Below are 15,545 nucleotides of genomic sequence, written 5' to 3'. Positions count from 1 at the left end.
TGTAAATGTAAAACAAACTTAATTATAATATAATAATTTTGCTAGTAAGCACGTGCATCCCGCACGATGCATCACACTACATTAAGGAAAAAGGTGTAATACATTGTAATAACAATTTAGGTTAGAGAAAATATTAAATGACAATCAAAAACTGTAGAATATAATAATGTAGGAAAAAGATAATATCAGTGTATTGGTGATAATATGATTTGACGTCCGAAGACCAGCAGTGTGGCCAACACATTACAATGATACATCCCGGCCACCTTGAAGCTGCTAGCTTCAAATCGAGGCTGGTAAAGGACAGATCTTTACAGCAGGTCTGGTTATTTCAGTGCCGCTTGGTGTCTGTAAGGTGACAACCTTGACTACTCCGTCTTGTCGTGGATGTGTTGCTGTGACTCTGACAAGTCGCCAAGAGAGTGGAGGAGAATTGTCTTCCTTCAGCACAGCTAGAGTACCAATTTCGATCTGGGAGGGTGATATTCAAAACCAATTTATGGACGTGAAATAGCCGTCGCACTGACAAAAATTAAGGTACTTCTAGTGGTTCGATTTAAAAAGTGTAAATATGTTTGTATTGGTAAACAAGTTTACTTTGCATCGGTCGGAGCACTTTATCAATTTTAGCAAATTCTTGACGAGAATAAATATATAATATTTTACATTTTATAAATTTATAAATTTTTAGTATTGAATATATTCAAAAATATAAAAATATGCTTCAACCGATGCAAAGTAAACTTGTTTACCAATACAAACATCTTTACATTTTTTAAATCGAACCACTTGAAGTACTTCAATTTTTTTCACGTTGCGTTTTGCACACCGAACAAGCTACACGTATGTTTCGCTTTCGCAGTTCGCGAAATAGTGCTGACTAAGTTATTACAATTTTTTTTGTTAATGTTTACAATGCAAACCACAGCCTGTCAGACGGATGGTAAGTTTTTTATAAACAAATATATTTTAAGTGGGTCACGCTCAGACTCGAATTACACAATGCATGCAAATATGGTCGTCGATTCAAATCCGCCACATAATATAACAGTTGATGCTTAGTATTTGGACACAAATACAAAACGACAATGCGACCTTGAAACATATGGTAACGGAATTGCAATTAAACAATGGGAAATTACAAATTTAGATTTCTTATTTTTTTTACCCTAACAACAAGCTTACTGATCGAATTATTGTAAGGCTTCCATTATTCTTCGTAGATTTGGAGCCACAAGCAAACAACAAAGACATTTATGATATTAAAAACTCTTGCTATCATATAATAAAAGTGGAACCTCCAAGGAAAAATAAAGAAGTCCCACAATGCAAAAATTGCCAAATATTTGGTCACACTCAAAACTACTGTTCCAAAACACCGAAGTGTGTAAAATAAAGTCAAGGACATACTTCACTAAATTGCCCCAAGTCTAAGAAATAAAAGGCGAAAATATGCGCAAACTGTGGTGAAAGACATACTGCAAATTGAAAAGAATGCATTACTTATAAAAATACATTAGAAAAAGCTTACCCTAAAAAAACTACAGCAGTACAAAGAATGCAACAAAAGCCTGCGAAACCAGTCACTCAAGAAGTTTCTTTTGCACAAATGGCTAGTTCTTCCAACGAAAATCAAAAGGGTCCAATGACTCAAACCCGTACACAACAAAAAAAAAAAATGTACCGTCGCTATCTGACGTTATGGTAGCAATAACAAAATTAAATGAGAGATTGGACAGGCTTGAAAACAGCCAGCCGAAAACCAAAGCACAAAAGAAAAAGAAATGAGTAGAACGCTTCGAATCATAACATGGAACGCTAACGGGCTTGTACAACGAAAACAAGAACTTGAACATCTTACGAATAATGAAAAAATTGACATAACTTTAATTTCAGAAACCCATTTCACAACGTGGACCACTACAAAATTACGTGGCTATCGAATATATACAACAGTACATCCAAGTAATCGTGCTCATGGAGGAACTGCAGTAATAATCAAAGAAACAATTAAACATTATGAACTTGATAAATATCCTCAAGAACATTTACAGGCAACTAGTGTCCACATTAATGACGGCAACAACGATCTGAATATCTGTGCTATTTATTGTCCACCAAGACATAAAGTAGATGACAAAAAGTTTATAGAATTCTTCCAGACACTCGGTAGCAGATTCATTGCTGGAGAAGATTATAATGCCAAACACACCTTTTGGGGATCAAGATTGATTACCACTAAAGGGCGGGAATTGTTCAAATCAGCAAATACAATTAAAGCACAATTCATTTCAACTATAAAACCAACATATTGGCCGACTGACCCAAATAAATTACCTGATCTTATTGACTTCTATGTAATGAAAGAAATTTCATCAAATTATACAGAAATAGAAGGACTATTAGAACTTACATCAGATCACATTCCTGTGCTTCTCTCACTAAGCTCTGATGTGATAATGAAACAAAAAAAAATATCTATAACAAACAAAAAACGAACTGGGTCCTATTCAGAAATACCTTCGGAGAAAACATAATACTTTCAACTCGATTAAGAATAATAGCAGGTATTAAAATTGCAGTAAAAAAAATAACTGACGACATTGTCAGTGCGGCGGAAATAGCAACTCCGGTAGCTATCAATGGTAATTACGAGTTAACTTACCCACTAGAAATAAGAAAACTAGTCGAACATAAACGTCGAGCGAGACGACTGACATATGGCATAGTACACGGAACCCAACGGATAAAACGGAATAGAACCGAGTTAGAAAAATTCTTCATGACAAAATCAAAGAAATGAAAAATGAAACGTTCAAATCATACTTGAGTGGTCTCACTGCGACGGATAATACCGATTATTCGTTATGGAAAGCCACAAGACTCATGAAGAGGCCCTTCGTTCAGATACCACCCCTCCGTAAGGAAGACGGCACCTGAGCACGCAGTGAACATGAAAAAGCCGAAATATACGCTCGGCATCTTGAAAATGTATTTATGCCAAACATTATTGACTCTGAGCTCTACATTTTTCAATGCCAACCACTTAATGCAGCACGTGAAAAAATCAAACATTTTTCGCCGTTAGAAATTGCTAAAGAAATAGATAACAACTTAAACCTAAAAAACTCACCAGGCTATGATGATATTAGTCCAAAAATACTGAAAGAACTTCCAAAGAAGGCTATCATTCATCTTACACACATATACAACGCTATTTTGCGAACGGAATACATTCCAGAACAATGGAAACGGGCACAAGTTATCATTCTGCTCAAACCTGGAAAACCACCGGAAAATTTCGAATCATACCAACTCCTTCCAAGTTTATCTAAACTTTTAGAGAAACTTCTACTTAAATGCCTAAAACCGATTATAGAGGAAAACAATCTTATACCAGAACATCAGTTTGGATTTCACAATAAACATTCAACAATCGATCAACTACATCGAGTTATTAATGTGATTAGTAAAGCTCTTGAGGAAAAAAAAGTACTGCTGTGGAGTATTCCTTGACGTAGCCCAGGCTTTTGACAAAGTCTGGCACAAAGGATTCCTAATCAAACTGCGTGATCAACTGCCACATACCTGGTGTGCACTTCTTGAATCATACTTGACCGAACGTCAATTTCAAGTCATACACGAAGAAGCGATAACCGAATGGAAAGATATATCAGCTGGAGTACCGCAAGGTAGGGTTTTAGGACCCATCCTGTACCTACTCTATACGGCCGGCATACGAAACGATGATGCGGCAATTTTGTCAATACGTAATAGTCAGCTAACTGCAACTGATAACTTACGGAGGTCAATTGACAATTCTTTGCTTGGACAAGACGTTGGAAAATTAAGATCAATGGTGATAAATCGGTGCACGTTAATTATACGTTACGCAAAACCAAAAATATCCAAATAGTACTGAATCAATCACCAATCCCACAAAAAAATTCAGCAAAATATCTTGAAAGGCATCTTGACTCTCGTCTAAACTGGAAACACCACGTCCGTCAGAAAAAAATTCAGATTAAAGAAAAATGAGAAAGCTTTATTGGTTAGTCGGACCTCACTCCGAGTTAACCATCGAAAACAAACGTCTACTGTACGTAGCAATAATAAAACCGACCTGGATATATGGCATTCAATTGTGGGGTTGTGCCAGTAAGTCTAACATCGATGTAATACAACGCTGTCAAAACATTGCCCTTCGGACCATCACTGCAGCCTATCGGTTCGAAAGAAACAACGCAATTCACTGTGATATGATGCTGCAATAGCAGACGAAATTCAAAGATTTGCTCGCAAACACGAGACGAGGCTAGATCACCATGTCAATCCATTGACCATCCAAATATAAGATAACTCCAAGGATATCAGACGTCTTAAGCGTCTGAAACCATACGACTTAGTTTAAGATTTTAGATTAAGGCAGGAGGCACTTCATTGGAAGTGACTCCATCAACGTTTAATATATATTAGGGTGGGTCATTTTTTTATTTGTTTCATTTTTTTATAGGCACAGCGATAAAAGGGTGCCAAATAGAGGTTAAATGACGTGTGTAAAGTTTCATTTAATTTAAAGGTGTTTAACTGCCTCCGGATTGTCGTCAAAGTTTCAAATTTTTAATACATGTATTTGATCGGAAAAAAATAATCGGTTTACTGTCTAAATTATGTTATTACGTAATAATACGTATATTATCTTTAAATATAATATTATTATCGTTGTAATAGCACAAAACAAAATTAAATCATAAATAAAACCGATACACTTGGATTTTATCTTAGCGATACGTAAATGTCGTAAATATGATATCAACGAAAGATTATTGCTAGCCTTCGCTGTTGTTGTAATATATATTAGGTAAACGACTGAGGTGGGGAAAACACTGCCACTTGGCTAATGACGATCAGACGATGCTTTTGTATCAATCAGTATTGCCTTAGATAATTACTGAAGAATTTGTGTTGTGACCGACGACCGTTCACGTGTTTTAAAGTATGGAACGTACTCGTAACGCTTGGAAATGTCCCTTGTTTGGTGATTCTTGTGACGTTGAAGATAATATATTGCCAACATACCAAGACATTATGAAGTTTTACGAGTGGACCCGGCACAAAATAAAATACGAAAATGAAACTAAAAAAGAACCAACATATAAAGAAATAGAAACTATTGTCATTTCAAGAATTGAAAATATATGGATAAAAGCTTCTATTCCTATCGTCGAACGCAAACGAATAAAAGCAATGTTAAAAACTTATCATTCAAAATGCAAAAACCTACTTAAATCCCACCCTAAAATACCGGATAAAAAATTAGTAGAGTTTCGTCGAAGTAGTAAAGCTCTGTTTGATATTGCAACATGTAAGTGTAAAGATATTGAAAATTGCATTTGTCCAAGAATAAAAAAAATACTTGTGAGGGAACAGAACTTTTTAATCGACCAACGTACATCAAGAAAAATGGTGATTGGTTCAATAGACATCGACACGACAAACCAAATGAGAAATACTATGAAAAGAAAGTTGGAGAGACAAAAATTGCAGTGTAACTCTCAAACAGAAATAATAGAAAAACTAAATATTTCAATTTCGTCTACATCTAGTGAATATGATAGTGAAGGTGATAATAAACTTCAAAAACAATCACAACCCTCCAAGACTGTTTCTAAACCTAAATCTACCATTAAAATCGATTATGCTTTATTATCAAAAACATGCGATAGATATAGAGTTTCAGACAGAGCTGGGGCGGCTATTGCCTCGGCAGTATTGCATAATGCAAACTGTGATAGTTCGGAAGTGATTGACAAAAATAAGCTTCGCCGAAAGCGTAAAAAAACAAGACAATGTATTTTAGCACAGGAACCAGTTTTACAAATACCTGCTTTATATTTTGACGGCCGAAAGGACAAAACCTTATGTAATATTCAGAAAGATGGACAAAAGTATCGACAAATTATTCTATGAGAACACATTTCTTTAATAAAAGAACCAGAACCAACTTTTTTGGGTTATATCACTCCAACTTCTGGCACTTCTAAGTGTATTGAACAAGCTATTACCGATCACTTCTTGGAGAGAAAATTATCAATGGAATGTTTGTTGGCAGTTGGGTGCGATGGAACAAATGTAAACTTAGGGACAAATGGAGGTATTATTCGTTTGTTAGAAAAAAGATTAAATAAGCCATTACAGTGGATAATTTGTTTGCTTCATATGAATGAATTACCGTTGCGACATTTATTTGTACATATTGATGGTTCAACAACGGGACCCCAGACGTTTTCAGGAGAAATTGGCAAGCAGTTAGAAAGTTGTGAAAAAAAATCTGTTGTTCAGTTTCAACCTATTTCCGCAGAACTACCTGAGCTATTAATCGAAAATATGAGTTCAGATCAAAAATATTTATACAGAATAGTCTCCGCGGTAATAACAGGTATATTTCCAGAAGATTTAAAAAACAAATCGCCTGGAAAGATGTCTCATGCCAGATGGCTCACACGAGCTAACAGAATTTTTCGTCTTTATGTATCAATAGAGGTGCCTTCTAAAAATCTAACAATTCTAGCAACATATGTTGTCAAAGTTTACGCACCGACTTGGTTTTCAATTAAGATTCATCCTACATGTAAAGATGGAGCACGTCACTTGTGGAAGCTGATCTCTGCCTCTAGATACTTATCAACTGAACTCAAAGCTATTATAGATCCTGTAATACAAAGAAATAGTTATTTTGCTCATCCTGAGAATTTGTTCCTTGCAATGTTGACTGACCCACAAAAACATATTCGAGAATTAGCTGCCCGTCGTATTTTAAAAGCCCGCAACAAAAAAACAAGTAAAGTCAGACTGTTCAAACTTCCAAACATAAATTTTAATGCATCATCTTACATCGATCTTATTAATTGGCAACAAAATATCACTGAACCACCAATTTTAAAAACAATATCCGATGGAAATATTCAATTGTTCGTCGAACAAAAAGGAGAAGGTGACATATGTTTGCTACGTTTGCCATGTCATACACAAGCAGTCGAAAGAGCTGTCAAGACTGTAACAGAAGCTTCAAGCACTTTGTGTTATAAATCTGATAAAGATGGTTTTATTAAAGCGCAGATAGAGTCACGAAGAGTAATGCCAAAATTTGACAGTAAGAAAGATTTTGTAACCATTTAATCTTATTACTATTATCATATTATTATTTATCTTTGTATATTTTTTTCATCAATAATGAATTATAATTAATAAAATTGTATTTTACCACATTAAACAATGTTATAAATTTTTTAAAACAACCAATATTTTGACGAAATAAAATAATATTATATTTTTAACGAAAAATATTACTTTTGTTATACCGTGAATTTTCAAAGCCGATCCGGAGGCAAAAGATGATATCATATTAATACCAAACTTACTAAGTAATTTATAGATGTCAATTGGCACCTTTTTATTGCTATGCCCGATGAAAATTAATTAATTTTTTTTTCGCCATATAAAAGTGACCCACCCTAATATATATATATATATATAATTTATATCTAGTATGTAAAATATGTTTAATTTTCAAACATATTTATAAAGACCTTTGGGTCGGTTTTGATACAAATAATAGATCACACACTTTCCATAATGATAATACCAGATATATTTTTACACATTATGACAAATCGGATACAAATCAAATAAATATATCTTAATGTATAAATACGGCAATCCCGTTTTACAGACTTTTTATTATATGATTCCCTAACGGACCGGTCTCAGAGGTTATAATATATCATATATATGAATATCGATATTAAGAATAATTCACAATCAATACTAGTAAACTAATAACAACTCGACAATGTGACGATCTTAGCCCACCATGGCTTTACAATAATAATATTAGTATAACGATACCCGACCGCATGCACATCTGCCGGAAACGCTGCTGCCGCCGCCGACCATAGACCGATATGACACAAGCCACGCAATCACGGTAACAGTATTATATTATCATATAACGTAGGTACGAATATAATACACCCGCACACCACTATAATAAATTATAGTGCGTGTCACTCACCGCCGTGGTAACAACACTGTACGATCGCTAATTCGACTTAATAATAATAGAACGGATTTAAACTTTTATTGACACTAGAGCAAAAACGTATGTCTTAACAATAATCAGGCCGGCGATCGCCGTTACAACGCCACGCGCGACCAGAACAGGTGTGTTACGCACAAACGCAACGGCCGAACTGGTTGACGGCATAATATTTAATAATTGTAATAATAATAAAGCACAGGTGCGACGTACGCGGCGGCGGTGGTGGTCGATTGTAGTATCCGTCGCACGGTCGTCGTTATCATCGTGCTCGCCTATCCACATATCGGCAAATATTGGTCCGAACATTCTCCCACCATTGAAGGCCTGTCTTCAATCATTGGATGCTGGATGGTAGAGGTTGGTGGAAGGTGACCCGAAGATTAATTTTTTAACCATGTGAAAAAGTAACAAATTGGAGTTACAGACAAAAAAAAAAAAATATATATAGAGAATACAAAGAAAAATATAATAAATAAGTAACAATAATAATAACGTGTATATCACAGAAATGGGTTGGTTACACATTTTATTTGGTGTTTTTTTTTTATATATATATATGGGGATCATACATCGGTTGGAAGTTTAACCAATTGAACGGCCGGACGTTTGGTAGTTCCTTTGGCAGTTTTCAGGGTGACCACACGGACGATACAGTTTTTGCCGGGGTGGATCTCAATTACACGGCCAGTTGGCCATACAGTCGGTGGCGTATGTGGCGTTTTGATAATCACGACATCTCCTATCGCCAAACTGGTTCCAGTCGAAGCTCACTGAGATCGGACTTGTAGGGTTGACAGATACTCGTGTGACCACCGATGCCAATACTGCTGGTTACATTGGCGCAGTAGTTGCCATCAAGTGAGAACATTATGTTTGGTGAGAGTGAGATCTATATCTGGTAATGCCACGAGTGGTTGACCGATTAAAAAATGCCCAGGGGTGAGACAATCAATTTCACCTGGGTCTGAAGACAACGGTGTCAATGGCCGAGAATTTAAGATGCCTTCAATTCTGGTCAGCAAAGTTGTCAGTTCCTCAAATGTGAGGACGTGAGTACCGATCGCTCGTTTCAGATGGAATTTGGCTGACTTAATCCCGGCTTCCCAAAGTCCTCCGAAATGGGGCGCTGCCGGTGGATTAAAGTGCCAATTGCACGTGGTGTCATTGATTACGACATTCTTTTCTTTTTCTAGTCCTAATAACGTTTGCAGATGCCGTTCTGCTCCTACGAAGTTGGTACCACAGTCGGTATAAACATCCGTAGGCACTCCTCTCCGAGCAATAAAACGATCAAATGCCGCTAAAAATGCTTCGGTCGATAGTTCTGTCACAGTCTCAATGTGTACAGCCTTCGTGGCAAAACACACGAATAGCGCCATGTACGCTTTGTATACTTTCGTTTTTCGCTGACGGCTTTCTGGGACTGTAAACGGACCTCCATAATCTATGCCGACATGACAAAATGGTTGACTTGGTGTAATCCTTGAGGTAGGGAGATCCGCCATAATAGGTTGTGGATGAACGGCGGCCCATTTGGTACATGTGGTGCATCGGTGAATGACTTTCCGAATTTCGTTCCAAGCAGAAGTAATCCAGAATACTCGAGCAACTACGGATCCATCCCCACGTGGTCCTGCATGTAAATAACATCGATGATAGTGTCGTAAAATCAAACCCGCTAAATGTAACCCTTTGGGCACCAACATAGGAAATTTTGCATGCTCACTCAAATTTGAATTACGTAGTCGTCCTCCAACCCAAATAATATCGCACTCATCAAGGTACGGCTTCAATTTTCGGAAGGAATTAGGAATATTACTTGGGGAGCTATGATGTAATTTCGTCCTCCATGTTCCAAAGTATTGTCGTTGGGTCATATACACTAGCGTATCTCGGGCCTTCTGCAACTCTGCCCGATGAATAAGTTCGGTGCCTGGACTGCATTTCTTTGTTTTAGCAATAAAACGCCATACCAATGCAAACACTCGTTGCGCAAATGATAGGGAAGAGTATTGGGAGATAATTTCCGCGAAGTCACCGGTTGTATTGACTAGTGTGACCAGGGGACCGTGTGACTTTAAATCGGCAATTCATCTGGAGGTATGAGGATAACCTGACTTCTTGTTGTCTCCGGATCCGTTAATAAATGAGGCCCGTTCCAATACAGTGTATGCTGCGCTAATTGTGACGCTAATATACCCCTAGACACACAGTCCGCTGGATTATCTTCGGAAGATACATGATTCCATTGACAATCGGGAAGTAATTGCCGGATTTTAGCGATTCGGTTGGTCACGAATATTTTATAATTAATTTGAGGTGCTACCAACCAAGATAAAACGATCGACGAGTCGGTCCAGGAGTACATCTTGTCAATCTTTACCTGAGGTTCCAATGCCGTTTTCAGTCTATCCATCCACTTGGCCAATAGCAATGCTCCGCATAACTCTAAGCGGGGTGTTGTCATGATCTTGACCGGGGCTACCTTTGACTTTGCTCCTAAGAGATATATTTTAATGGTATTACGAATATATACACGTATTTAGACCACCGCGGGATAGCCTTTATCCGAGGCGTCACAGAATCCGCACAAATGTATTTCGGTCGCCGGGACAATGTCAATGTGTCTCGGCAACGTGGATTGGGACACGGTGGGAAGATCGTCTAAGTACGTACGCCACTCGCTTACCAGTTCAGGTGGTAATTCACTATCCAAATGAAGTCCTAATTTCCATAATCGTTGCAAAAAATCTTTGGCCCAAAAGGTAACGGGAGCCAGCATACCAATAGGGTCATATAACCTGGCAATTACCGACAAGACCCCTCGTTTGGTATAAACGCCTAGTTCTGGTGATACATGATAGCCAATCACGTCATGAGCGGGATCCCAGTGTGATCCCAGTACTCGTACATATGCGTCTTCAGAATTTTCGAATGGCATGGTACTTTCCGAACGTGAGGATGGATCTATACGAGCTAATACTTCTTCACAATTACTGGTCCACTTTTTCACCCATGTTTTTCCAACACCATCATTAAATCCCTTTGTAGATTTAACACACCATCGAGACCATCATCGCCCGCACAGACATCATCTACATAAGTATTATGAAACAGTGTTTCATATACCTTTGGGTGTTTGACACGACAAGACTCGGCCACTTGATGTAACACTTTGATGGCCAAGTATGGAGCAGGTCCGGTTCCATACGTTACAGTGTTGAGTTCATATTCGATCAGTTCTTCCACAGGGGACGGCCGCCACAGAATATGCTGAAACGACCGGTGTTTTGGTTGAATGAGTATTTGCCGGTACATCTTGCAAATGTCGGTCACGAAAACAAATCGCGGAAATCGAAACCTTAGCAAAATATCCGTAATGTCATTCTGAAGTTTCGGACCCGTCAGCAATACGTCGTTCAATGAATGTCCACCTGATGATCAGGAAGACGCGTCAAATACTACACGGATCTTCAATTTTCCATTTTCTTCCTTGGTGACGGCATGATGTGGAATAATGTAATCACCAGGAGTTTTAGCCACTTGCATATGTCCTAACTTAACGTAATCGGACATAAAATCACGATACGCCTCATACAAGGTAGGATTCAAAACTAATCTTCGTTCTAAATTGAGGAACCGCTTTTGAGCTATGTTCCTTGTCCCTTTCAACATTTCTTGTGGATTAGCGTCTCGAAACGGCAACGGGACTATATACCTACCAGACCGATCTGTCATGGTATGTTCAAAGAATAACTTCTCGCAAAATCCATCTTCAGTAGTTTCACTAGGCACAATCAGGACAGTCGATTACGATAACGAGTAGACTAAAGTTATTGCTCTATCAGTCTAATGGTAGGAATATACTAAGATATCCTAATGTCTAAATATCCAATATAATAATTGCAAAGTTTTCGAACAAAAATTTATTCGAACATATTTTTTTTTCGAACTATTCATTCGAACACATAACCTGACACCCTTCCCAGCTCACCAGATCATTTAGTACAAATATTAAATGATCCCATCCACGAAAAGTACAGTCACACAATTCGAAGATCTCCGACTAGGTAGAAAAAAGAATATATTAATAGCTTAATAATAAAAGCAAACAGTTAATCATAGTATTCATAACAAATCAATCACTTACATGACGAAGTGTACTAATATATTTTATAAAACGCAGAATTTTCCGAAGTGATTGGCCTTTAATAGTTGATGGAAACTAAGAAGGTGTTTTGTTTTAATAATACAAACTTGAATATTTTTTTTACTTATTATTAGATTTTATTACCAAATATATAATACATGTATCCATTAAAATACAGTAATATATAGCTTAAGTTAACTAGACACGTTCACTAAATATTAATTTCTTACCTTAAACAAACAGCTAAACGGTGCTTAGGTGAAATACATTTCCTGAAATTTGTATCTTGTTTTTTAATGTGCTTTTCGATTTTTTTTTAGTAACACATCAAAACATTAGGTACATGGACATCCTAAAGTATTCGTGGAATTTAGTTTCTTCATCTATAAGTTCCTTATATAAAGATTGGAACTCTCCTTCGTTATCACGCTTCTTCCAAGCGGAGTGAACCCAGTACTTACGAGGCTCTTGGGCTACTTGTTCATCCTCGTCAAGCAGTAATGCCATGATTGCAAGTTCTTTAATAGAAAAATCCATTTTGCTAATAATTAAATTACAATTATTCAATTTAATTTGTGTATTATTAATTAATTTATTAAGTAATTTAATTATATATACTTACTATAAATGTAGATAAGCTTTATACTCAATTATTTGGATACTATAATTTACAAATAGGTATACCTAATATTATAATTTATGCAAATAATATTATTACATTAAAATATAATATACGACCATGTGGTCACAAATATTGATAACAACTGACGACAGTGTCGACTGTCGACAAAATTGTAGGTACACCCGGATGGATTCCTGAATAGTGTGAATGCTGAGACCCGTGTTACCCGGACGTAATGAAAAATGGCCCTGCCCGGTCCCGATACGTCCCGAAGCAGTGGGAATATACCTTAATACGGTAGGTCAAATAAAACATATGTATGATACACAAAAAAGGGAAGCCAGAAACAAAAAACAAGTCAGGACAAGGTTTGTACAGTTTTATAAATTATAATATTAATTGATAGTATTGTTAATTTGTCGTTTACAAAACAATACTACATATCTCCAAAAAAATCAAAAATGAGTAAGTGAAATGCCACGGACAATACACAAAATCTAAAGAGAATATGTTGTTGTACTTGTGCGTTCAATGTGCATAGTCGACATTCGTATCAATAATCGTTCTCTTGTATACTGTTTAACTAATAGCGTTTTCCATATGACTGCACTAGTGCGGTTAGTTGCACGTACAGCGTGCATATGATAACACATATAATCTTGCTTTGCGGTCAATTTAAGGAGCATCTGAAACATGCATTTTGATAGTGGGCAAATGATTATCAATTATTTTATTTTGATAATTAATAATGTAACCTAACAATTTCTTTTTTCTTTTTCATTATTTATTGTCTTCATAGAAGATCGATTGTCATGCTGAATATGGCTGTCTTTCATCTCGTAGCCGTATAGGTACTAACTGCGTGTAAAAGTGTTCAGACATAATCATGGCTCAAAGTGACAGTACCTTCAATTTAAAAGTGGCTAAAAGTGGCCACTCTTACTGTTTTATGTTAGAACAATAAGCCATCGACTTCAATTCATCAAGCTGGTAAGTATCTATTATTGTTTTTAACTCATAAACATTTAAATTTTGTGCTGCTCGGATATTCGGACTACAATCATATAATATATATTATAATAGACTGCATCTCCGAGCAGCAATAAAAAAAAATAACGGATAAAAATGATCCAAATATAATTTGCTGTATGTATAAGATATGGTTTCCATCTATTGTCCGTTTTATTAATAAATAAATACAAATTACACATGTCTTTAAAAATATATTATATAAAGATGATTATAGGCCTAGTGATAGTTTACCAACAGTTCTATCATTTTTACAAAGTTGCATAGAAAATGGCTCAATCAATATGGACATTAATGAATTGTATTATGAAAAAACAAAACTTCATATTTAAATTCCTGAAAAGTAAAATTTAGAGTCTTTATAACATTGATTTAATATACAATATACTAATCACTAATGTATTATAATTATTCACATACCTAGCGATTAACCAAAAATGCCCATCTTCCCTTTTTATTTATTAATGCACTTATTCAATAACTGATTTTTGACATTTTAAAATATACCTTCGTAATGACCACATTTGTAATGACAAACTTCTGTTTTTCAAATTAGAATCACTTTTTTTACTGTAAATTATTTGGCTTTGGTCATGGTGATGATGATTTGAAAATTGATGTAATTAATATTAATCAATTATAATATTTAAAATTTGTAAAAATGGTTAGAATACAATAAATACTAAATCCAGTATTTAAAATATTTTTATTTTTGTAGAATCATTTTTATGGACTATAACCCTTACTATGAAACATAGAAATTTAGCGGTGATATGAACATATGCACCCACAGAGAACAGTCATGAAGAAACAAAAGACACATTCTATGAACAGCTGGAACACACATATGATTCCATACCAAGATACTACACCAAAATTATAGTAGGAGACCTCAATGCTCGAGTTGGTCGAGAAGAGGAATATAAACAAACGGCCGGGAGTTATAGCCTCCACGAGAACAGTAATAACAACGGTGTCAGGCTAATAAACTTTGCTATAGGTAAGGGTATGGTGATCAGTAGCACAAGACTACCAAAAAAAGATATATATAAACATACGTGGACCTCACCAGGTGGTAGATTCAATAGCCAAATCGACCACGTAGTAATAGATAAAAGACACAAATCATCTATTACTAATGTGAGAAGCTATAGGGGCGCAGACGCTGACACAGATCATTATTTAGTAATATCAGATTTCAAAGTTAAATTATCAGCAAGATGGAGCAATGCTAAACCAAAAGGAATAGAAAAAATTGATGTTGATAGACTAAAAAATGAAGAAACACGCAAAAGGTACGAAGAAAAAATAGACAACAAACAGCAATAAATATGCTAAAAAATTTGGAAACCCGTACAACATTGTGTCGGGATCTCCATCGGAATGTTCCCCGTACAGATGTTTTGCTTTTTACAGACGAGGCACATTTTCATCTTTCAGGTACGGTAAACAATACCAAGAACTTATAATATTATTTTTTTTAAGAACTTCTCCGTTTAAATTTCTTATTTAAATTCAATAGATTTTGAGATATGACCATTTCAAAACATGATATAGGAGAAGCTTTTGGTGTTTGGTCTACACTTGCCCTTATACATTTCTGGTCAATCATACAAGTCCAGTGGCGTATTTACGGGGGGGGG

The 15,545-nt window shown here is 36.0% G+C and overlaps 2 protein-coding genes across 2 annotated transcripts; one reads left to right on the top strand and one right to left on the bottom strand.

Moving 5' to 3' along the window:
* Nucleotides 1–8,955: 8,955 nt before the first annotated feature.
* LOC103309775 lies at nucleotides 8,956–9,978 on the bottom strand. Its single transcript, XM_008186079.1, has one exon. It carries the CDS (start codon nucleotides 9,976–9,978, stop codon nucleotides 8,956–8,958), a length of 1,023 nt encoding a protein of 340 aa, XP_008184301.1.
* A 3,781-nt stretch (nucleotides 9,979–13,759) lies between these two features.
* Nucleotides 13,760–15,231, top strand: LOC100572486 (craniofacial development protein 2-like). The gene is made up of 2 exons (XM_008186074.1): nucleotides 13,760–13,775; nucleotides 14,696–15,231. Exons 1-2 carry the CDS (start codon nucleotides 13,760–13,762, stop codon nucleotides 15,229–15,231), a joined length of 552 nt encoding a protein of 183 aa, XP_008184296.1.
* Nucleotides 15,232–15,545: the final 314 nt, after the last annotated feature.

The sequence above is a fragment of the Acyrthosiphon pisum genome, chromosome X, assembly GCF_005508785.2.
Source record: "Acyrthosiphon pisum isolate AL4f chromosome X, pea_aphid_22Mar2018_4r6ur, whole genome shotgun sequence".
NCBI classification, from domain to species: Eukaryota; Metazoa; Arthropoda; class Insecta; order Hemiptera; family Aphididae; genus Acyrthosiphon; species Acyrthosiphon pisum.
Note: the sequence above shows the minus strand (reverse complement) of the source record. Positions and strands in the feature narration are given on the sequence as shown.

Bases quoted from the DNA above. Each gene is read 5' to 3' on its own strand.
- LOC103309775 (XM_008186079.1), bottom strand. From the start codon at position 9,978: ATGACCCAACGACAATACTTTGGAACATGGAGGACGAAATTACATCAT.